At 37.6% G+C, this 23,555-nt stretch overlaps 2 protein-coding genes across 5 annotated transcripts in view; both read right to left on the reverse strand.

Moving 5' to 3' along the window:
- Window positions 1–1,786: 1,786 nt before the first annotated feature.
- Window positions 1,787–2,527, reverse strand: LOC113938434 (60S ribosomal protein L10a-like). Its single transcript, XM_035729043.1, has one exon. It carries the CDS (start codon window positions 2,493–2,495, stop codon window positions 1,842–1,844), a length of 654 nt encoding a protein of 217 aa, XP_035584936.1. The 5' UTR covers window positions 2,496–2,527; the 3' UTR covers window positions 1,787–1,841.
- Window positions 2,528–9,703: 7,176 nt separating this feature from the next.
- The window catches only part of PAPOLG (poly(A) polymerase gamma), a 29,534-nt gene continuing 15,682 nt past the window's right edge, over window positions 9,704–23,555 (reverse strand). The window contains exons 9-22 of one of the 4 annotated variants that reach the window (XM_027621858.1): window positions 22,207–22,345; window positions 21,298–21,370; window positions 20,410–20,530; window positions 20,003–20,087; window positions 19,560–19,613; window positions 17,494–17,613; window positions 17,005–17,114; window positions 14,994–15,115; window positions 14,570–14,745; window positions 14,115–14,203; window positions 13,823–14,037; window positions 13,228–13,293; window positions 12,765–12,821; window positions 9,704–11,103 (exon numbers count right to left, since the gene is read on the reverse strand). In XM_027621858.1, the coding sequence (XP_027477659.1) occupies window positions 11,005–11,103; window positions 12,765–12,821; window positions 13,228–13,293; window positions 13,823–14,037; window positions 14,115–14,203; window positions 14,570–14,745; window positions 14,994–15,115; window positions 17,005–17,114; window positions 17,494–17,613; window positions 19,560–19,613; window positions 20,003–20,087; window positions 20,410–20,530; window positions 21,298–21,370; window positions 22,207–22,345 (1,526 nt within the window). In that variant the 3' untranslated portion in view covers window positions 9,704–11,004. Of the gene's footprint in view, window positions 11,104–12,764; window positions 12,822–13,227; window positions 13,294–13,822; window positions 14,038–14,114; window positions 14,204–14,569; window positions 14,746–14,993; window positions 15,116–16,084; window positions 16,236–17,004; window positions 17,115–17,493; window positions 17,614–19,559; window positions 19,614–20,002; window positions 20,088–20,409; window positions 20,531–21,297; window positions 21,371–22,206; window positions 22,346–23,555 lie in introns of those variants that run through there. The other 3 variants (XM_027621859.1, XR_003524632.1, XM_027621860.1) reach the window with 3 other exon arrangements.

Raw genomic sequence — 23,555 nt, forward strand, 5'->3', positions numbered from 1 at the left:
TGACACCATCTGTGCTCCCACCGTGCAGTGCAACCCAGATGTGGGCCAGCTTCCCTGCTCATCTGCGGGGTCCTTCCGTGTAGGGGCAAGTTTAATTCTTGTGTGTGTCCGGGATGCCTATAGTCGATGCCTGGTGGGTATTAGGGGCTCAGTAAATACTGAGAAATGAACGGCCTCCTGGATCCTGTGTCCCACTGGCCCCATCAGATTAGCCTTGTCAAACCGATGTCCTCCTTCCCTCCTTCCCCCTTCCCCGTCCCCTTCACCTGGTGACCTTGTTGCAGCTAATTGGCTCAGAGCTCACAGGGAATTTAGTGGTGCTTTCCCTCTGGTGTGCTCAGCTGGAGGCAGGCGGTGAGTGGGCCTTGCTGGAGGAGCGGCAGCTTTGTGCAACCTCAAGGCCTCCTGCAAATCAGACTCACTCGCCTTCACTTCCTGTGCTCAGGGAGATTAGATACGGCCTAATCAACGTCGATTGTTTCTTCTTTTCTTAATATTTGAAACTACCCAGTACCAGTTGCCATCCTAGTGGGTGGCTTTCAGAAATCCCCTCTTTTCTGGTGTTTGACTTCTTTTGAGTTTCAAGAAACCAATCTATTTGGAAAGAACCTGCACTTAGAAGTTCTTTGAATTGCTGAGCAGCCCTGGTGGCAGGAAGTGACTTGGGATCTGGGTTAGACGGGCTGGTCTCGCTCCCAGGGGAGGTGGGAGTAGTAATGAGGGTTAGGGGCAGCTGGGTCTGCGTGAGGCTTTGGAGCACCGCCATGGCTGCGTTTAGGGCTGCAGTCTGATCTGACATCAGAGGAAGGCTGTTCAGGCCACAGAGCGAGCAGGGCACATGGCTGGTGCACCCACTCTGCTAGGTGCTCTGGGCCCTGGGCTGGCAGGGACAGCCTTGATAGGCTCTCCTCTCAGCCTGACTGGTGCTCACCTGTAAGCGGACTGAAGACCACGCCAGTAAAGCTCTATCACAATTGAAGGCGTCTTACACACTTTCTCCAAATGAAACGGCTGTTGTGAGAAGTGTTTTCCGAGACGGGCTTGGTGGCCCGGTAAGAACCACTTACCTGCACATCACTGCATGGGAGGTAGCGATCTAGTCCTTTCGTTGCCTGGGGAGACCAGCACTGGCTTGCTTCCTGGGTTCTTCTGATGTGTTTTAGGAGAACGGGGGGGGCCACTGGGGGTCAAGCGCCACGCATAGTGGCAGGATGTGTTACTTTGTGTAACCCTCCTAATGCCTCACAGTTTTTGTTTTGTTTTTTACTGAAATCCACTATGTGCCAGGAGCTTCTGGATTGTCTCTCTTAATCCATTTAGCAACTCTTTGAGGTAGGTTCTATTACAATCCCCACTTTTTCAGAAGAGAAAACAGGCCCAGAGAAATGAAATAATTTTCACAACTTCTTACAGTTAAGTCAGTGAGAGCAGGAATCTGAGCCGAGGCAGTCTGACCACGGAGTCTCTTAACCACTTCACTCTACTTCCTTCCTATGAAGTAGGTACTTCAGGTAGGTAGGTAGTCCCACCTCACGCATTGGGAACCTGGAACCCAGAGAGTTTAAGCAACTTTCCCAAGGTCCCACAAACAGTTGGAGACACAGCTGAAGTCTGTTCCAAAGCCTACAACGTTCTCTTACTACCTGCTGGGTAGAAAGTCAGGAAGTTCTGTATGTCTTCCTTTTAAAAAAGGAAAAAGCCCTCCTCCTCCTTCTTCCCCATTCCTGGTTTCTGCTCCCCAGAGGGAGTTATTTTCAACTTTCTAAGACTTTTCTCCTGTTATTTCTTTTTTTTTTTTTTTTTTTTTTTAAGGGTAGCACTAGGATTTATTGAACTGTGCCTTAGTACAGGCGCTGGGGCTTGCCCATGGTGCTCTTGATGTATAAAGCCCGGACGTTCTGCCAATTCTTCTTGAGCAAGGACACCAGGAAATTGACTGCTAAGTGGATGTTGTACACAAGCTCGTCATCTGTCATCTTCACATGGCCAACAGCCACTGCCAGACACAGCACCTTCTTCATCTGGAATTTGATGGTGGACTTCACTTCATCCACTTTGGCCACCATGTTTTCATTGTGGGTCAGCAAGGAAGGGAACTTGCCAGCCTTATTCAGGCCTGGGCCCAGGATTCGTGGAATCTGCTTGATCAGAGATTCTGAGGCCAAAAAGGCGTCATACTTCTTGGCCAACTTCTTAACTAATTTCTTATTCTTGTTGAGTTTCTTCAGCGCCTCAATATCCATGTGGGGAATATCCACTGCCTTGGCCTCATCACAGTGCTGCTGATCCCCCAAAACACATACGGAGAACTTGGGGCGGGGAGTGGACTTAAGCCTGACGGTGCCTGAGAAGCGTTTGTCCTTCTGAGGGTCATAGTTCTTCAGACTGATCTGCAGTTCCACCGTCTCCAAAAACTTCCGGCACTTGCGCTGGTTCCCGTGCAGGACTTCCCGCACCGCCTCGTACAGGGTGTCGCGGGAGACTTTGCTGCTCATGGTTCTTCGCGCCGCAGTAACCGGAAAAAAGCTCTCCTGTTATTTCTAAAGCATATGCCTACAGTACTCTAGACTTTTCAGTTTTAGATATTTTCTACTTATTACCACCAAAAATGAGGATTTCACTCTCTTCGACGCTCTTTTCCCTCCCTCACCCCACTTCTCAGTGTAGATACAATTGGGAGCTAGTTCAATATTCTCTACTGATATTATTACGACTATGTGAATATTCACAACTGAGCCATGTGATATACTCTGGTTACATTTCATTTTCATTTAGCTTTCTCATTTCCCTGAAATTGTGTCATTTTAAAAAGTTTGATTGTCCTCAACCTCTGAAGGCAACATTAATATCCTCTGACTATGATTGAGCCTAAGATATACCTTCATTTTCAGTTTTCTTTTCTTGCTGATAGCTCTCCTGGGTCCATTTTCTTTCTGCTCCAACCTAGACTGACTGCTAAGGAGTGCTACACAGATGTTATTCTGGGACAACCTGTCCGTCCATCCCATTTTTGTGGAACCTTGCCAGTCTGTTGGAATACTTTCATGTTGCAGCTCCCTTTGGAGGTTTGAAGGGCAAGCGTCTCAGATGGGGGAAAACAAAGAGAGCAGGGTTGAGTGCCACTTACACAGATGGAAGTGGCTGAGCGGGGCTAGAACTGGGCTTTCCTGCCTTAGGGGCTCCCTGCAGGAGGCCACAGTGCCCCCTGCAGCCTGGCACCGATGACCATTGTTACTGCTGGCCAGGCAAACCTCAAAAGTTCCAGACTCAGGGCACCTGGGGGGCTCAGTCGGGTAAGCGTCCAACTCTTGGTTTCAGCTCAGGTCGTGATCTCAGGGTCTGGGGATGATGGAGCCCCAGCTCAGGCTCTGTGCTCAGCAGGGAGTCTGCTTCTCTTCCTCTGCCCCCCACCCCATTCTCTCTCTCTCTCTCAAATAATCTTAAAAAAAAAAAAAAAAAAGTCCCAGACTCCACGGAAGAGTGCAAGGAGGCAGAGATCTGATCCACACCTCCACCTAACTTCTTTCAAAAGTGGGAGATAGAGTTGAACGCTAGACTTTGAGTCATACTTCCTGAGTCTGCCAATTAATAGTTGTGCAATTTGGAGCTGGTCACATAATCTCTCTAAGCCTCAATTTCATTTGTAAAATAATTAACAGTGCTACCTCATAGGATCACAGTAAAGATTAAGCACCATTAATATTTTAAAAAGGCATATCTTAAATGCTTAGTAAATGTTAAACACTTTCATAACAATGGTCTAGAATTTCTCAGGAGGTAGTAATACTTTTACTATTTAACCCCAGTTCTCTTGTATCCTTAAGTTCCTGGTCCGTGTTGGGATATTTATATGATAGCTGTGTACAATAGAATGTTTTTTCTGCCAAAGAGGTATTTATTTTTACTGAAGTATAGTTTGACACACGTTACATTAGTTTCAGGTGTACAACATAGTAATTGGACAAGTCTGTATGTTGCACTACACACCACAAGTGTAGCTACCATCTGTCACCATACATCATTACCATACCATTACCTGTATTCCCTATGTTATACTTTTGATCTCTGTGACTTCTTCATTCCATAACCGGAAGCCTGGACCTCTCACTCCCCTTCACCCATTTTTGCCCACTCCCCACCCCTTCCCCTCTGACAACTACCAGTTCTCCATATTTATGGGTCTGTTTCTGCTTTTTTTATTTTTTTAGATTCCACTTATAACTGAAATCATGCAGTATTTGTCTCTCTCTGCCTGACTGACTTTGTTTAACATAATACCCTCTAGATTCCATCCATGTTGTCATGAATGGCCAGATTTCATTATTTTTTATGGCTAATATTCCTCTCTCTCTCTCTCTCTCTCTCTCTCTCTCTCTCTACCTCTACACACACACACACACACACACACACACACATATATATTTCACACCTTTATCCATCTATCAGTGGACACTTGGGTTACTTCCATAGTTTATTGTAAATAACGCTACAATAAACATGGTGCATATATTGTTTTGAACTAGTGTTTTCATTTTCTTTGGGTAAATGTCCAGTAGTGCAATTACTGGATTATATGATAGTTCTATTTTAATTTTTTGAGGAATCTCCAAACTGTTTTTTTCAGTGGCTGCACCAGTTTGCATTCCCACCAACAGCGCACAAGGCTTCCCTCCCCACCCCACACTCTCCTCAACACTTGTTTCTTGTGTTTTTTAGTTTAGCCATTCTGACAGCTGTGAGGTAACATCTCATGGTGGTTTTGATTTGCAATTCCCTGATGATGAGTGATGTTGAGCATCTTTTCACGTATCTGTTGGCCATCAATGTCTTCTTTGGAAAAATATCAATTCGGGTCCTCTGCCCGTTTCTTAATTGAATTACTGGTTGTTGTTTTTTCCCTCTTTGGTGTTGAGTTGTGTAAGTTATTTATTTTGGATGATAACCCCTTATCAGATATATCATTTGCAAATAAGTTCTCCCATTTCATAGGTTGCCTTTTTGTTTTGTCGATTGTTTCCTTTGCTGTGTAAAGACTTTTTAGTTTGGTGTAGTCCCAATAGTTTATTTTTGCTTTTTGTTTCTCTTGCCTGAAGAGACATATTTGAAAAATGTTGCTAAGGCTGATGTCCAAGAGATTACTGCCTATGTTTTCTTCTAGATTTATGGTTTCAGGTCTCACATTTAAGCCTTTAATCCATTTTGAGTTTATTTTTGTGTATGGTGTAAGAAAGTGGTTGTTTCATTTTTTTTTTTTTTTTTGCATGTGGCTGTCCACTTTTCCCAGTACCATAGAATAGAATTTTCTAAACGAGTATTTATGCACTTGAGTGACACTTGGTTAGTAAGGTATATTTGTCCTTCAGTTTACCCCAGTCCACCCTCTAGGGATTGAGGACATTCCTTGGCCGGGTGAGGTCAACTGACCAATACTAAAATAAATACGAACCAAATGTCCCAATTCTTACTGATTTTTGGCTTCTACATTTTTTATTATCAATTGATACAAAGGTTTTTTTTTTTTTTTGTAAGATTTTTCCTGGGGAGAAATGAGTATCTGTACTTCACCTACTTCTTCCATATGCCTTATGCTGTCCTTTCAGTACTGTTTTGCTAGAACAGTTTGCATCCTAGTACAGACAGACTGAATAAAGAAAGATGATACAAGTTTGAAATGAACTTTTGGAGAGAGAACATCTAATGCAGTGTATTTCAGACTGTAGCTCTTGACTCAGGAGAGGTTATGAATCTTTAGTGAAATCACTAGCACTTAAAAATAACCTTTATCACACTTAGTAAGGAAAACATTTTGTGTGTGTGAAATTTAATTATATACGTGCATACATAAATTATATATACACACACAGTCATGTATGTATGTATACATGTGCCGGCTTGCAATATCAAATGTATTTCTTACTAAACGTTAGTTGAAAGGGTTTGTAAAATGTGTCTTAATGATTTTCAGTGAGTTTTGCCTCTGCAATTTAGATCCTTCATCAGGTGTCTCTTCTACATAATCAAATTAAAAAAACAAAAAACCAACCAACCAAACAGGACTTTGTTCTCTTCTTGAGCATCTTCTGAGCACCCACTGCATAAAGATTCTTGGGTAAAGGTTACTACTCTCAAACCTACAACCTCTTTGGGGGAAACAACTGAACAGTATGCAAGTTAGAATAACTGAAATATTAAAAGGTAAAAGTAACATGTTAGGAAGGTAGGGTGATTTACTCTGGCCAGGTTATCAGAAGGCTTTATGCAGCCATTAGGCCCCAAAAGTCAGCAACTGGAGACTGGCAAGTAAGGGTTGAGAAGTATGCTATTTTGAGGACTAGTAAGTAAAAATTTGGCTGGATCACATAGTTGGAAAGATAGTTTTTAGAACACATGCTTTAAAAGCAGTAAATTCTATTTTGCCTTAATACCTTCATGCATTGGCATCCATAAAGCACCTGCTAATTTACTTTAAAACATTTCAGCATGAAAACAAACAACCCCCCCCCCCCATATTTCAGCACAGTGTGATAATTCTGTTAAAGTTCTAGAAGCCCTTCTGTCATCCATAGCTCAATAAATAGAGGAGGCTTTGTTAATGTCAAATGTGTTTCCATTGGTGCCATGAATGGCTAGCTAATAATCTAAAATGATGTAGACACAGGTTATTTGTGAATTCAGTACTAGTATTCAAGATATGTGGATTGGCTAAAAACAAATCACTGTTAAATTAACAAGAATGTAATACTCTGTAACTTGTACTTCTGTAGATAGTACCCAAGGCCTGATTGCTAAATGCACCTCTGTCCAGTCATTAGTAGAGAATTCTGGTTGCCTTTTGTTGACCAGAGTGACAGATTTTGCCCCCAGTACTCAAGGCAGATGCCACCATGTGCTACTGCTTGTTAATGTTTAATGTTGGTGATACAAATTGAGTTATGAGCTTTGCTTTCATATTCAGATACTGGATACCATTATCTGCTAGAAAGAGTCTGGGTGGTAAATGACCAAATGGGCTGTCAGTTTGAGAAATAACTAAGGTATCTTGAGTTACTCCCCAATAATATCAATCATCAACACCTATTTAGCAAAGCAAGTTTATTTGATTACTTATTCCAGACAAGCGAGGCTTGTGTGTACAACTAAGAAAGAAGACAATCCAAATAAAAGGCAGGAAATATTAGTATGAACTACACAAATAGCTATCTAGAAAGGAACAGCAGCTGCAGCATTCATTTTACATAATACTGTGGAGTGATGTAGCACCATGTACCTCAAAGATCTCCTAAGTACTTTATAAGGTAATTATGTAAGTCTTTGCTAAAATGCAGCAGTAGCTTAAAAACTGTAGCAAGTCCAATGATAATCTTCTGTTCAACTAACTTCAAATATAAAATTTTATCAGAAAAATCCAGAAAAAATGGGGAATTTGGGAAGGATCTGATCTTGTACAGTTCTTTCAAAAAAACCAAAGGAATTTATTGAGACCTGTTTTCTTCCATCATCTGCACTACTCATCACTACCATCATGACCTAAATTCTAAGCTCTGGGAGATTTAATAGGTAGTTATTTAAACACACACACACATATTATTTTTTAAAACTAAAGTTCTATTTATTGGTCTGTTCAGTCTGTTCTGCTCTGAACCACAAACATGAAGGAACAAGAGAGAACTTTAATGCTACTGAAATCAAAGGATTAGGACCCTTAATGATTCCAATGATCATTCTAAGCTATTCTACTCTGATCAATCTTAGGTTGAAATTTGTTAAAGTCTGACCCTGTTAATGGATCTAAGTAAACATGAGGACATTCATAAATTCGATAGTAAATATTTTTTTAAATACTGATTAAGGTTCATCTGCAATATATAAAGAAACTCAAGAGAAATTTGGTGTTCCAGATTCCTCCAACAGCCCACTTTACTAGTTAGAGCCATAGTACATTTTTAGAAATGTACCACAGAAAAATCTTACGGAAAAAACCTTGGAGTCTGGGATTATTCAGTCTTGCAAAACTGTGGTTCCTAACAATGCACCATCACCCCCTTTTTTTAAAAAAGGGTCATGAACCACTTTGAAAAGCTGATGAAATTTATGAATTCCCCCCTCCCCTGAAAAATGCATATAAATAAAAATTTCTTATATACACTTGCAAAGGATTCCTCCCAAAGGCCCATGATCCCCAAGTTACGAATTCCTACTTCAAAGCTGAGGAACACAGAATAAGGTTAGCCCATGTGGACACTGTCCATCTTCACTTTATTGCTACTGTAGTCAAGTACTGACTGTTGTAGTCAGGATTGTTGCCTTAAGACACCCATTGTAAGCACCAATGGTCTTAAAATCCATTCTGCTGCCCCAATTTTACAAGGTTTTAAGCCAGGTACCCCCTCAAATGAGTTAAGCCCCTCAGATTTAAGCTAGCAATTATTTTCCTTTGATATACACTATTCTTCAGAGCCAGTCCTGAACACTGAGATTAAAATTTAATACCCTTATGAAAATGAACGTATGTCTACATATTGGAGGTTATTTGACTTTATAAAATATATTTCTAGGTATAGTTTCAAACTCGAAGTAACATTTCATTTATTTAGTGCCTCTGAACATAACATACGATCCCAGACCATAACTTCCCCTTTTACTTACTTGGAACCAATACAATGGAGCTCTCCTACTACAGTCACAAAATGTACTGAAAGTTCTACCTACTGTTTAGGATAGGAAACACTTCATTTCTGATCAAACCTGCCATCTCAAAAGCATCTCATCAACTCCCCAGTTACCAAACAGGTTGAAGAATGAGATCCTCGAGGTGTCTAACACTGAACCATTTGGCTATGTCTCAACCCCATGCTGAATGGACCTTTAAAACAAGAGAAAATGACTATACTGGTGGACAGGGTTAAGCCTGTAGCTTTCTTTTATTAAAAACTCCACTAGTCACTCCAAAGAATCTGTTTAAAAAGGAGGGTAAACATGAGAATTCTTAGAGACCCTGAAGACTGATAATCGAAGGGGAAAATAGGTAGGTTATTAAACACAGAAATGCAAACATATCACATATATAAAATTTACTCAAATCTTAAGAATTTTTCAAAGTCTGAAGTCAGGTGACAGTTATTTAGTCCTTTCATAATCATTTACTTTTGCTTGAAGAGTATTTATAGAACAAGTCTTGGAATATCTGAATAAAGGAAAAGAGCCAAAAGAGCTTTCCAACCGAGCTACAACTTGGTTTATAGGATTTCATTCTTGTTTTTTGCTATGTAAAAAGTGAATAATGGGACAATCATTACTTTTTCCTTGCTCTTCTAAGTTTTCCTTTGTAAGAGTTAAATGCTAGAATTTCCATTTCGGAAACCTAGGGATCAGGGAACAGGCATGGGTGAAGGATACTGCTCTCTGACAGAATTCCAAGCATTTCAACTTGGTGGTAAGGGGCTCGCAAGAGAGTATGGACTGTTATTCCTTGGGCTAAATGAGTCCCAATGAGTCCTATAAAATATACAACCAAGTATTTTCCCTGCACTATTCAAATGTACCATTTTGTGTTTTTCCTACCAGAACCTACTAAATTGCTGAGTGAAAAGCTGAAGAAGGTAATAAATACTAGCACTCCTGGCTGTCCAATCTATACATTTTCATTTTAAGAATAATTCAAGCATAATCCACATTTAAAAAATTAGACTAAAGAGAGACAGTAAAGGTTTTAAAGTTTTCTCTTTGAAAAGATGGTATCTTACAGTACATACAAAAATACTCTGAAAATACATACGACTTCATTTACAAAACACTGAATCAACATATTACAAGAATTACATGGTTATGGATTTTAATAAACTGAGCATGCATTCATGAAACTTAAAAAATATTAAGAAATGCATTGAAAAAAGCAGTGTAAAAAAAGACAACTCATATAGTTAAATAAAAGTTACAAAGGTCCTGAGCCAATTAATGGTTGGTAACAATGTCATTCAAAAATGCCTTTAGGTTTCAGTAAAATCCACTGCTTATTTCTGCATGCCTAGTCCATGAACTGTTTGAAGTTGTGGGGTAAGTAATGGCCAAGAATTACCATGCCAAGTTAATTTTACACCTCAAAAATACAAGTTTGCCATACTTCAAGGTATCTTATTGTTGGTGCTGGAATGAATTGCTCCTCAGTAAAAAATACCAGTCAACTAACAAGAATGGCATGAGCTAGGATATGTAACAATTTCACCATTCACATACTGACTTTCAGTATCTTGGTTATATTTTGATTCTTAATAAAGATGCATTTCAAAGGCCTCCATGGGAGGCAAAATATAGAGAATTTATGGTGCCCAACTCTTATGTAATCACTGGACTAATCCTCCCTGGTAACTATGCAACATTTGGACAGAAAGGCACAAAAAAATAAAAATTTAAATATTCCATGTGCCATTCTGGAAAAAAATAATTTAAAACAACAGAATAGACAATAAGTACATCTACACAAATGAGGAAAGCAGAAAAGATACCTCACATTCATTTATCTCAGGTTTCACAAAGTGGCTTCAATGCTAAAGTAAATGTGTTAACATTTGAAAAATTACAAGACAATTTTTTTTGTGTGTTTTCAACTTTTTCAGTTCTATACAATGATTATAACATAAGACTTAAAAAAAAAAAAAGTTCAGGACTTGTTTTATCCGTGTCCAAAGAGCCAAGAACTGGTTCCCACAACAGAGAAACAAGCATCGAAAGTTAAGGCAGTAAAACCTCCAACGCAAAGCCGTTAATACTGCAGATGACAATTTGATAGCAGGTGATCCTCACAGACGTGTACGTAGCAATCAATGAGAGAATGCTACGGCATCTGCAGGTCAAAGTGTGAGAGTTCAAAAACCACTTCAAGGTCGTTAGTCCGATGACTGAAACTTTCACCTCATCTTATGTACGACAGCCACTTCTATTTTAAAGAGTGGCTGCATCTATGCCACTAAATGATTGCATATTCACTTAAGTAAGGAGGCACTGCTTTTACCGATTAAGGGTCAGTCGAATGGAATTTTTGATGACTCGGATGTTATTTGCTGGAACTGGAGATGATGAATCTGGTAGTTCTTTACTGGGTAGTCTCTATTAAAAAGGAGTAGAAACAAAGAAGGAAAAGCAAATATATATTATCAAGTCCCAACTAGTAAATCAGTCACAAACTGAGTTTTCCTCCAAATCCCTTAAGCTCTTAGACACTCACATGTGTTAGATATTTTCTTCCAATGTTCACAGACATTTCCTTCTTTTGGGGACTTTTTTATACAGTTGGAGGTGAGAAGCAGAGGTACAGGGAAAAGGTCCAAGTGGGAGAAGTGTATGTATAGGAAAAAGGACTTTGTTAAATTACTTGCCACTTCTGGATTGAGAAATGCAAAAGAACATAGTCCTCCTCAAAGGCAATGGTAAAAAGAAGTAGGAAGAGCAGGGTCACTAAGCAGGAAACTCTTGGAGTGCTAAGTGAAAAATGGATGTGGTACAGAGGAAAACTGGATATCCATTTAGTTTCTGTAATACATTCATGGAGAAGAACACTGTAAACCCCACTTGTGAGATACTTTTTTCAGGAAAACTGACTTTGTACCCAGACCAGTTTTTTTCAGTGATGGTGAAATTCAGGGGTGTCTAGATGAGGGTTTCTGAGGATACTAAAGAGGACTCTATAGTGAAGGCAAATGCTGAGCTCTAAACTACAGACAGGTGTGTGATGGCAGCAGTGTGCGGAGTTAATTACCCTCCCGTGTTACCTTAGCTAAACCTGTATCCTACCCACGGCCATTCAAAACACATGAAAAATTTCAGACACATAAAAGTAGAGAATAGGACAATGAAGACTTCAGTGCCACAACCAAGACATTATTAAAATTTTGCTACATTTGTTAGGTTTATATTCTTGTCCTTTATACTTGAAATATTTTAAAGCCAGACCCAGGCATGTCATTTCATGCTTTTGTACTTAATATCCATATCAAACTTTTTTCTTCCATTATCATTTATAGTTTATACACCCATATTTTTTGTAAACCACTCTTTATGTTAAAAGAAATTTTATGACTTCTACAACTAATAGAAAGTATGATACTTTCTATTTGTTTTTAAAATGGCCAGTACATTGTGAGGAACCTGGCAGTGTGACAGCTGATTGTGACAAGTACTTTATTCTTTAACAGGGGGTTAAAACAAGCCATGTAAACTCTCAGAGAAGGGCTGTCTTTGATATATATACACAAGACTGATTTTTGAGCACCTGCTTATTAACTTCCCATGCTTAATAATACCATATTATTAGTTTCAGTGGTAATTCTTTGAAAAATAAATTTTTAAATTGAGATTTAGGGGCTCTTTAGCTCATGTTTTAAAGGTCTTACTATGAATACCGAAACATTTGGCTCTTCCAAAATATTAATAAGTACCAAGCCTAAGTTTTGATAGTAAGCAGTGGTGTACAACAAAAAGAGACTATCAAGTGTTGGTAAGAAATTACTGTGCTGAGCACTAAATTTCTTTAAAAATAAACAAAGGCTGAACATAATCTGAATAAGTAGTGAAGTCTTAAACTACTTCCTCTTTTCCTCCCTTCTGAGGTACATATATTTAATGACCAGACACTGCTATTTCTACCCCAACTCCCAACTATATTGCTGGTCTTTGAGGACAGGGACAAAATCTTATCCTGTTCTTTCACTCAGTGCAAGGATCTTACACTTTTTGTACCTGTAAATCACCTATGAATAAGACTTTGTTACCTTCTTGCGTGATGTATCAATAGTTGGAATAGGCATACATTCTCCTCCAATAGCATCCTAAAAACAGAATTATATACAAATGAAAACTTTCTTTCCTTTGTACGCTTATTTCGACACAAAACAAAACAACCCAGGGCGCCTGGGTGGCTCAGTTGGTTGGGCGACTGCCTTCGACTCAGGTCATGATCCTGGAGGCCCGGGATCGAGTCCCGCATCGGGCTCCCTGCTCAGCAGGGAGTCTGCTTCTCCCTCTGACCCTCTTCCCTCTCAGGCTCTCTATCTCTCATTCTCTCTCTCTCAAATAAATAAAATCTTTAAAAAACAAAACAAAACAAAACAAAAAAACCCACACAACCCAAACTTCACAGACCTATCTAATCTGATCCACTTTCAAATACAGTACTTTTCCTGATACATGGCTCTTTTAAAGCAATATTTTGAGGCACACTATTAATATATTTACCATTGCTTTTCTTTTTCTGTCTTCAGGAGCACGTGATTCCTTAAATGTTGATTCAAGTCGAATAAACTAGAATATAAACATTAAAATGAATTGCTATTATTACCTATAAAAACCATACAATCTATATAAGCTTAGAAACTAGTGATAAGGCTTTCATCAAAACTATTGCAAACATGGGTTGGTGAGGGAAAAGAATTTAGACTAAATTCAGCTGCCACCATTAACTTCTACAATTGGAGTGATCTTTTTGGTTAAATCAATTCAGATGATAACAAAGTAGTCTTACCACCACCTACTGGAGGCAGAAGACATCAACATTATAACACATAATAAATATGATTAGTTACCAATAATGACTTCTGTAAGTCAAGGAGAAACTTAGACCAATCATTCAAATTTTCAGATCTGTTACTGATTTGAATTTAGGATGAACAATCAGTATTATTCCTTCAGGGTTTGGGCAAATTTTCTTTTTAAACAGTCAAATCCTAAAGGAGCACTAAGACAGCTATGCAGAATTGTTAATTTCTTTAGTGCTAGTTTAACTTAAAAAAAAAAAAGAACTACAGAATTACCACTAAGGTTGTAGCTTTACCTTTTCTATGTCTTTCAACCTCTTAGAAGACCCATCTATGGATGGGGAATGGGATCTCTTGTGTGTAACATTCTTAGCTGACATTCCATTAAGGTGTGGTTGTCCCTGGGCAGGGTTGTGTGGTGTTGGGATTCTAGGAATGACATTTCGTCCTACTACAGTAGGAATGGTGCACACAGCTGGGGGTGATACAGCTTTTACTGCAGAATCAACTTCTGAAAAGGAAAGAAAAATTCTAGTAATTAAATGTATACGTAGTAAAATCATTACTAACGAAAGTGCAGATACCTACTTGCACCAATGACTGGGATAGATAGTCCTTGTGCTGGTGGGACACTCAGTGGCTTTTCTACAATGACAGCAGCAGGCTCAGCATTATTCCTATTAGAAGTTTTGAATTATCATTAGTAATTTGCGTTACTTATTTAAAAACACTCTTAACATTCAGGATTATTTCTTTCAAGTGCTCCTACTTTTAACGTTTCATTGAAGGAAGACAAAAGGGGAAGAACGGCAGAGGACCGAGTAAAAAGTGAGAAAAGAGAAAGCCTGTCCATTTCTGTGTACTGATCTAATCCTACATCTTCATAAGCCTATCCCATGTCCCACAGGATTATAACAAATTGTCAAGTATTTCAAATGACTAGCAACTGGTAAAATAAAATATATTAATAATTAAGCTAAGGTACAGAAAAGTTTACATCATCCCCAAACTGAAGAATGAAAAGAAAATTCTGAAATACAGACCTTTCTATTTCTCCTGAAGGAGGAATGTCCGGCTTGGAAGGTTTGTTTGTAGACACTGGGGAATTAAAAGGTGTTCCATTATCAGTGTCCCTGGAGCTATCCAAACAATTGCTATCTAGAGATGATCTTTTGGACTGTGGTCCACTTGAACTTCGACTAACATCAGAAAGACTTTGCTGAAAGAGGGGGAAAGCAGTTAGGATTTCAAAAAGCAAATGAAAATAATTACTGGTTTCAATTCTGAAGTACATAAAATAAATTATCTTTTGTGATTAATGAAGGGGAGATTTTAGTTCTAGATTGAATTGTATCTTTCTTTCCTTTTTACTCAATAGGTTTGGGAGCTGTTAAAAGTGCAAATCTGGTCCCAGGATCCTGCGTCTGAATGGAACCATACACTGGAGAGTTAAGATTATAAACTCACCTTTTTCTTCTTCTGAAGAATCTCTGCTGGAAGGTAGTGATGAAGTTGCTTTTTTTTAACATGAGTTGCTTCAATTTTCATTCCTTCCTTTAGCATGTTTATATTATTTGCCTGTCTGTACACTGTAACAATGTTAATATGTTAAATGGGCAACTTCTTCCTGAACTGGGAGGTCTGTTTTCTTTCTCTAAAATGCATACATTTGGTATCTCCCCATAATCTCACAAACACATACACCAATCCTGCTTATAGAACAACTATTTCTCAAACATTTTCACCATGTCACAATCCTATTTAAGTAACATTTAGGGGTGCCTGGATGGCTCAGTTGGTTAAGCATCCGACTCTTGGTTTCAGCTCGGGTCATGATCTCAGGGTCATGAGATCAAGCCCGTGTCAGGTGTGGAGCCTGCTTAAGATTCTCTCTCCCTACCCCCTCCCTGCTAGTGTGCATATGCATGCGAGCTCGCTCGCTCTCTAGAGAAATAAAATCTTAAAAAAATAAGTACCAACTAGTTTTCTCATATCCAACTTCTAAGATTTTCTAATAATTCAATCTCATTAACAAAATAAATGCATGAAAAAAGTTTTTTCCAAATCCTGTTTTCTGTTATTTTCCCAAAAGGCAATCTTTCTCATAATTACTTACCCAAGTCTAAACTAATCCTTATACTAAATATCCAAGATGCAATTTGAGCTCTTCTCCACGAAGCTTCTTTTACTACACTAATCATAGAATGTCAGACCATTAGGAACTATCTAGAAATACTTCCTTACTGTACAGGTGGGGAAATGATGCACAACAGCCCCGAACAACTTGCTGAGATTGAAATACACACAGCCCTAGAGTCCCTACTAGTGCTTTTCACATCTTGTAAGAAAGTTTTATTAACACACAAATTATTTAATGTTCAACTGTGAGTACCAAATTAGATTAAAAGCTTATGAAGACACAGATAAGAAGCTTCTTTTGCCCAGTAACTACTGTGACATGTGGTAAATTATCTAATCTCTTGGGGGTCTCAGTATCTTTATCTAGAGAAGAATATTCTATAAATCTATAATAGAGCTTCCCAACCTCCTGCTTTTGGAAAAATGAGCCCAAATTAGAATGGAAAAATTTATGTTTTCATTCCAGATTGCTTATAGAAGCATCACCAGGAGTACTTGTTCAACTTGCAGATTCTCTGGCTCCTCTCCCAGAGTGGGGGATTCACTGGTGCTGACGTGATGTACAGGAATCTGCATTTTCATGATAAATGTGAAAGCTAGTTTAGAAGAATTTAGAAAACTCAGAAGAGCCAAGCCAAAAATATTAATAGTATGAATATACACTATTCCAGATTAAGACAACTCCAAATTTATAACAGATACATTAAGATATTCCAGAAAGGTGTCATTAGGGAGCTAGATGTGAAAGACACTCTTTCACTGATTCTGAAACGTAACCAGCAAGCTGTACTGTTAGTACATGTAAAAAAATGTAAAAGCCAAGTCATCTTTATGATTGTGCTATCTGTGCACGATGAAAATAAAAATCACCTGTATAGGTTTCTTTATTCGTCTATTTTAAAATAATATCATCATTTGGTACAAAACTCAAAACAGTTGAAGGGCACTGAGTGAAGTCTCCTCGCCCCATCCCCTAGACACACCTGGTTCCTTGACCTAAGAGCAACCAGTTCTGCCAGCTTCTTTTTTTAAAACTATATAGTCTTCCAAAGAATGTATTTATAAGCAAACATGCACACATATACATGTATTTTTTTTACTTATTTATAGAAATGGTAGTGCACTATACATACTGTTCTGCAACTTTCCCTCCACTTAATGTCTTAGAGATGGTTTCACCATGCCTTTACTTTTTTAAATAGCAGCATAGGTTTTCATAATATGAATGTACCATATTCATTTAACCAACTGAAAAATAGAGCCAGCCAGATCCATGGCAGATGATACCATGTTACAGCCGAGGTTGAGAACCACTGGCTCCATGATGACGAAGTCTTACCTGTGTCAGTAAACGACTGTATGTCATAGGTCAAGTCTATGTTAACACTTTCTGCATTTTCTACTCTCCGAAAAATTATTCCAAGGAACCACATTGATACGTAATTGTTGCTATAAAATAAAAATTTTAAGTTTCCATTAACTTTTTTTACAATTTTACAGATATCATTTGGTAGTTCAAACTTGGCTTCTATGAAAGCATAAATACAAACTGCAATGGTTTGGCTAAATTCTTAAAACTGACAAGAGCACTGATCAGTTATCATGTGTTGTTACAAAGAGGATTAAATGGCTTTGTAAACAACCTACTAAAAATCTACTTAAAGATGCTCCAAATTTTGTGATGGAGTTTCTGCTGGGCTCTGTGGGCTACCAACACAGTATGTACTAGTTTTAATACATGACCGCTCATGCTCAAATAATCTTAAACAATGCATACTGTCAAATAACATTATTTAAGAAATATAATATTCATCAATAATTAACTTACTCTTTATGATGTTCCTTATTTCCTGGGAATGACTGGGGATTTACATGGGCAAGAGTAATAAATTCATTTCGTTCCAAGTTTCCAACAAGCACACGAATTTTAGATTCTACTAATCCAACCCTGAAATAGAACAGTGAACAAAATTTTTCCATATTAAATTTGGAAACTACATCTAAGTAACCCAAAAGGCATATTAGGTATGATGCCTTACATGTTCATTTAAAATATTTAGTCCAATATATTAGTGACTGTTTAAAATACCATTTAAGTAAATGACAAGTTACGTAAGTCAATTTCTGTGTTTCCTCCTTCCCCTCATTTAAAAGAACTGTTCTATTTAGTGAATTCCTGATCTAAACTATCCTGCCTATTAAGACCATAAAATAGTCATGATTTGAGCATGAACAAAAACTGTTGGTTAATTGGGTTCTTTCATTTTCAAATCTTATGTCTATACGCTAAGGCTAAGATATGTTTAAATAACGTGGGGAAAAAAAAAGCACTAATATCTAGCACCTAATTCATAATAAACATGCTCATATTTTCATAAAATTGGTACTAGATATTGCATTTAAAAAAGTTTCAGTAAATTCAGATCAGATACGACTAAAACATGAAAGTTTCATCAGGTTTCTGCAACTCTGTTTTCTAAGAAATGTGACTACTGTCAGCTATTTTATTAACTTACAATGATTTCATTAATTAGAATAACTACAAGGACATTTTTACATTATTCAAACACTTGAAAACGCTTACATATTATAATTGTGTGTGCTTCAACAGCACATATATGGAACACCGAGTTACTGCTCAGTGTTATCTAAATAAGAAGTTGGCAAACTTTTTCTATCAAGGGCCAGACAGTAAATATTTTAGGCTTTGTGGGCCAGTTTCTGTTGCAACTATTCAACTCTGCCATATAGCAGGAAAGAGGCCAGACAATATACATGAGTGAGCATGACTGTATTTCAAGAAAACTTTTATTTAAAAATTTTTTAGTTTTTTTTTTTAGTAATCTCTATACCTAACGTGGGGCTCAAACTCACAACCCCAAGATCAAGAGTCACATGCTTGTTGGACTGAGCCAGCCAGGTGTCCCCTCAATAAAACTTTATTTTTAAAAACATGTGGCAAACTTAGATTTGGCCCAGACCATAGTTTCCCGATTTCCAATCTAGACAAATGAAATATTCTTTTTTTAAGATTTTATTTATTGAGAGCGAAAGAGAGTGAGAGCACCCATGTGTCAGTGGGGGAGAAAGAGAGGGAGAGGGAATAAGCAGACTCCACACTGAGCATGGAGCCCGCCCAATGAGGGGCTTGATCCCAGGACTCTGAGATCATGACCTGAGCCAAAACCAAGAGTCAGATGCTTAACCAACTAAGCCACCCAGGTGCCCCTACAAATGAAATATTCTGTTTTAGTGACAGGATTTTTTTCAGTGTCTCTTTAATTATCAATAAAATAATAAGCACTAAACTTTGGAAGTGAAAATAAGACAGTATTGTGTTTTCCCTTTCTGGAGGTCAGACCTGAGGAAAGCACAACCATTTCTGGTGGCCTAACAGCTTCTGCCTGATAGTTAGGGACATCAGTACACTGGAGGCAGAGGCAATGAATTTGGATTTACTATAAAGAATGCATTGCTCCTTGACCAAAAAGACCTCTCTTATCTGCTGACAGAAGCTTTTATGCCACTACTCTCCTAAATTAAAAGAATATAAAAAATGTCTTTTCCTTCTAGTTTTGATGGGGAAACATGATGGCAAGGATGGAAAATTCTGTAAGAGGCTAGGTATCAGAATCATTCAAAATGCCTCACAATTTTGTGTAAATCTGAGAAGTGGCAAAAGGCAAAGAATATACATATACCCTTATTTTATGTTACTTCTAAATCTGAACCATTAATTTGACAGCATTTCTTAAACACTGATGCTGCACTGTCATGTACAACAGTCACCAATATTATTTAATAATTTTAAGGATAAAATGTTTTATAAATGGCAAAGCATCATAAAAATCTTATCACCACAAAGTAAGTATGCAACTTGAATATTAGTCTTACCACTCTAGATGGTTTTCTTCTGTTGATGCACTGGCAGTCAATACTATATAATGTCTATGAAGAATTTTTAGCAACAATGGCGAGGGGGGGAAAAAGCCAGAAACACTGTTAGGGTCTGCTTTTCCAACATTACTTTTTCTTTCTTTCTCTTACTGAACAAAAGAACCAATGCAGACACACAGCTTATGAAAATTAGAACATGCTCTGATTTTTCACAAAATTAATTCTAGACCCTAAAATTAAAAACAATTCACTAAAAACAAAAACCACTAATACTGGGTTAGATACTACTAGAATACACAAACTCATCATTTAGGATTTCTGCTAACCTATTCTCTACCTCACTTGAAATATAAGTGACAACAGTTACCCATCATATATTAACTTTGTAAGTTTAACATTCTTTAAATACACACACACAAAAAATGCAAAATTTAAAATACCTATACTTTTGAAAAAAATTTGGTGGCTCAAGTAGTTTGGACCAGTCTGATTTCCCTTGAAGGATTTCATCTGTGACTGCAAGACCTAAATTAAAAACAAGAGAGAGACTGATTTTGAAGACTGGCTATTTTGTTAAAGCTCCTGTATCACTCTACCCCCAAACCTCTAACCTTACCAAACTCTTGAGTAAAAAAAAAAAAAAAAGTAAATTTATTTCTAAGAACACAAAAATCAATTTCAAACAGACTGGGCTGACTCCATTTTAGACTTAATATTATATTTTGGAAAACCAATTACTGAAAGAATACATACATATTTGAAAGAATTTTTAGAAATAATAGGCATAACTGCACTTTAGAATACTGTTGTAAATCAAAAATTCGTGGGAAAGGGCCAACATGTTTACCTTGTTTAAATTCTTCTACCATTACTGTTCGAGTTGAGGTGGACACATTATACGTAGAATTCTGCTGTGGGTAGGCAGGGGTGATTATGGGCATGAGATGATACCTATCTGATGGATTTACCTGTGAAATTAGAAGCAGAATAATTGATCTATTCTCCTATTTCAGTTGTCCTCACTTCATTTCCCCAAAAGTCTGAAGAATATGAAATATAAATTTAATACTACATTTCCTCAATTCTAAGAAGTACATTTTCTCTCCCCAGCTACACTTATTTCTGAAGTCAGATATGTCTGATATTCAAAGGCAACTCTGTAGAAGTTTCTTTTTCCTCTGAAAAGCTGTTAAACTGATGGTGCATCTTATAAACAATGGTCTTTTAGAACGAGGAAAATACAGTATCATAGCTGCAAAAAGCATTATTAATCCAATGGTTCTTAATCCTTTCTGCATCTGCTCAATGGGTAACTTCCCACAGGTAACTCAGAGGAATAAGCACTCACTCTAAAAGCAAATTAAAATGCAAGGTGAGAGTTATGCTAGCTTAGAACCACGAGTCTGCTCTAAATTGCTCTGCAAAGTAAATCTTTTATATACTTCAGCACTTTATTAGTAATAACTAATTACTTATAAGACAGTTTTTAACAATGGATTCTGACATTTTGGTTGATATACCCATTCATCTATTCTTATATGGGTGATTTTTAATGACATAACATTTGGATCAGAATTTGAGATACAAATCATCTGCACCAAAAAACACAGCAGGTAGAAGGAAAGAACTATAGCTATACGAAGGAAGATGAGCAGGAATAAGAATTATTTTTAGATTACAGTTTAGAGAATTGTCCTTTTCCTAAAAGGTTTAATTTCAATAATAAGTCACATACCCGAGGATCCCAAACAGGCAAATTCAAATTGCTTTCTTCTGGTTGCTTCAGCAGCACAGGATTTGGCCACTCCCTAACATGAATAAGGCAAATTAATTTACATAGGACCTCACTGCGGAAACTATATGGAATGTAAAATCATCAGACTCTCTTTTCAATTTTCATAGAGCAAACATTGTGGATGGGTATTTGGTATTGAAAAAAACAAATGCGCAAGGGAAGGAAGTATACAAAAGAAAAAGCTGCTTATTTTAAACGTGTCTTCTGAAAGGGAAAATACTGTTTAGCCTGTTAAGCTGTAGCTAATTTAAATCTGAATTTTCCAGGGGCACCTCAGTGCCTCAGCCAGTTAAATGTCTGACTCTTGTTTTCAGCTCAGGTCATGATCTCAGGATCATGGGACTGAGCCCAGCATTGGGCTCTGCGCTGGGCATGGAGCCTGCTTAAGATTTTCTCTCTCTCTCCCTCTGCCCAGCCCCCACTCTCTAAAATAGATAGATAAATCTTAAAAAAAAAATTGAGTTTTCCCCTTCTATTTGCTTTCATGGATTTATCTCTGATAATTTAATAGCAGCAAGAGCTAACTTTACTGAAAATACTAATAAATCCATATAGTAGCTATGATTATCACCTCCATTTTACATATGAGACATTAATCTATATGTAGCTAGTAATCAGAGCCAAATCTACTGCGACCACTCTCAAGCTAAAAGCCTACATTTACAGACCCCTCCCAAACCCAGAAGAAAGCGCCATCTGGTGTCTCATCATTGTCTCAAATTTGATGTCCTTAAACTTTTAAAAGGAATGTTAAGACAACAGAAAAAGTCTGTGTGTATCTCTTAAATTGCCAAACAAACTTACATAAAGGCAGAAGTTAGTAAATAAAGTATGCATATGAATACTTACCATTTGGAAAAAACTAAAAAGAACTTATGAACTAAAGTAGAAGCTGCTGCATTTGGATATAATTGGCAAGTTCTTGCAACTAGCATTGCCCAGGAGACACCACCAAGGAATCCCAGCATGTTGGAATAAATACCACGTCCTAGAAAATTAATGTATTTGTTAATTATTGTTAGGATCTACTATCCATGACATTCAACTATAAGGAACAGGATAACTTAGTTCCTAAGACTGTTGCTTAGTTAACTTTTCCCCTCTGGAAATAACACTATACAATCAATAAGCATCCCTTCATGCTAGGTCCACAGTTTTATTAGTAAACCATAAACTGCATCTTATCCCCCAACTTCGCCAAAACAGACACCTCAGTTCCCTGCCTCAGTTCTGACTGCCCAACTGGGCTCTACTGATATAAACTGGAATTTCCCCCTTTTCAATAGCTATGGTTGAGAAGGAAATGAAAGGAAAGAGAAAAGGTATCTGGAGGGTCTACAAGTAGGAAGACTAAACATTTCATTAGTAATCATACTCATGGGCATTTTAAAATCAAGTGTAAAGCTGGACTAACTTCAGTATTTTGCAGAATTTGGATACCTCTTCATAAGGTAAAATACACCATTGATACTCATTTCCTTAAATTATTTCTTACAGCAATCTATAAAAAAGTATTACCATATTTCATCAAACCTATTAGATCCTCAATTACATAATATAGCATTACTTTGTGTCCCACTAAGCAAGAAAAAAAGATACAAAATGTCAATTTCAGATATGTTCAATGTGTAAAATATGCATCTAAGAATTGACAAGACATGGTATTTAATTCAATCTGTAAGGAAAGAAAAATTGATATCCCTTTCTTGCAAATTACTTTATCCTGACTATACAAGGTAACTGAACCCAAGGACAAATCCTACTTGCCTAATATCTTTTTAGATGTGTACTTCCAATATGGTAGCCACAAGTCATGTAGCTTTTTCTTTGGTAACAGCTTTATGGAGATACCATTCATATAGCATAGGATTCATCCATGTAAAAGGTTAAAAATTCATGGCTTTTAGTATATTCATCGAGTTGTGTAACCACCACCATAATCAATTCTGGAACACTTTCATCACCCCAAAGAGAAAGCTTTAACGTCACTCCCCTCCTACTTGTTCCCAATCCTCCCAGACCTAGGCAAGCACTAGTCTTCTTTCTATCTTTTATAGATTTGCCTATGTTGGACATTTCATATAAATAGAATTTACTTCAGTCCTTTTTATTGCCAAGTAATATTCCATATTATGGATGTATCATCAGTTTATGAACATAAGGTTGTCTCTACTTTTTGACGATTATGAGAATGCTAT

Source organism: Zalophus californianus, chromosome 8 (genome assembly GCF_009762305.2).
Source record: "Zalophus californianus isolate mZalCal1 chromosome 8, mZalCal1.pri.v2, whole genome shotgun sequence".
NCBI lineage: Eukaryota > Metazoa > Chordata > Mammalia > Carnivora > Otariidae > Zalophus > Zalophus californianus.

Bases quoted from the DNA above. Each gene is read 5' to 3' on its own strand.
- LOC113938434 (XM_035729043.1), bottom strand. From the start codon at position 2,495: ATGAGCAGCAAAGTCTCCCGCGACACCCTGTACGAGGCGGTGCGGGAA.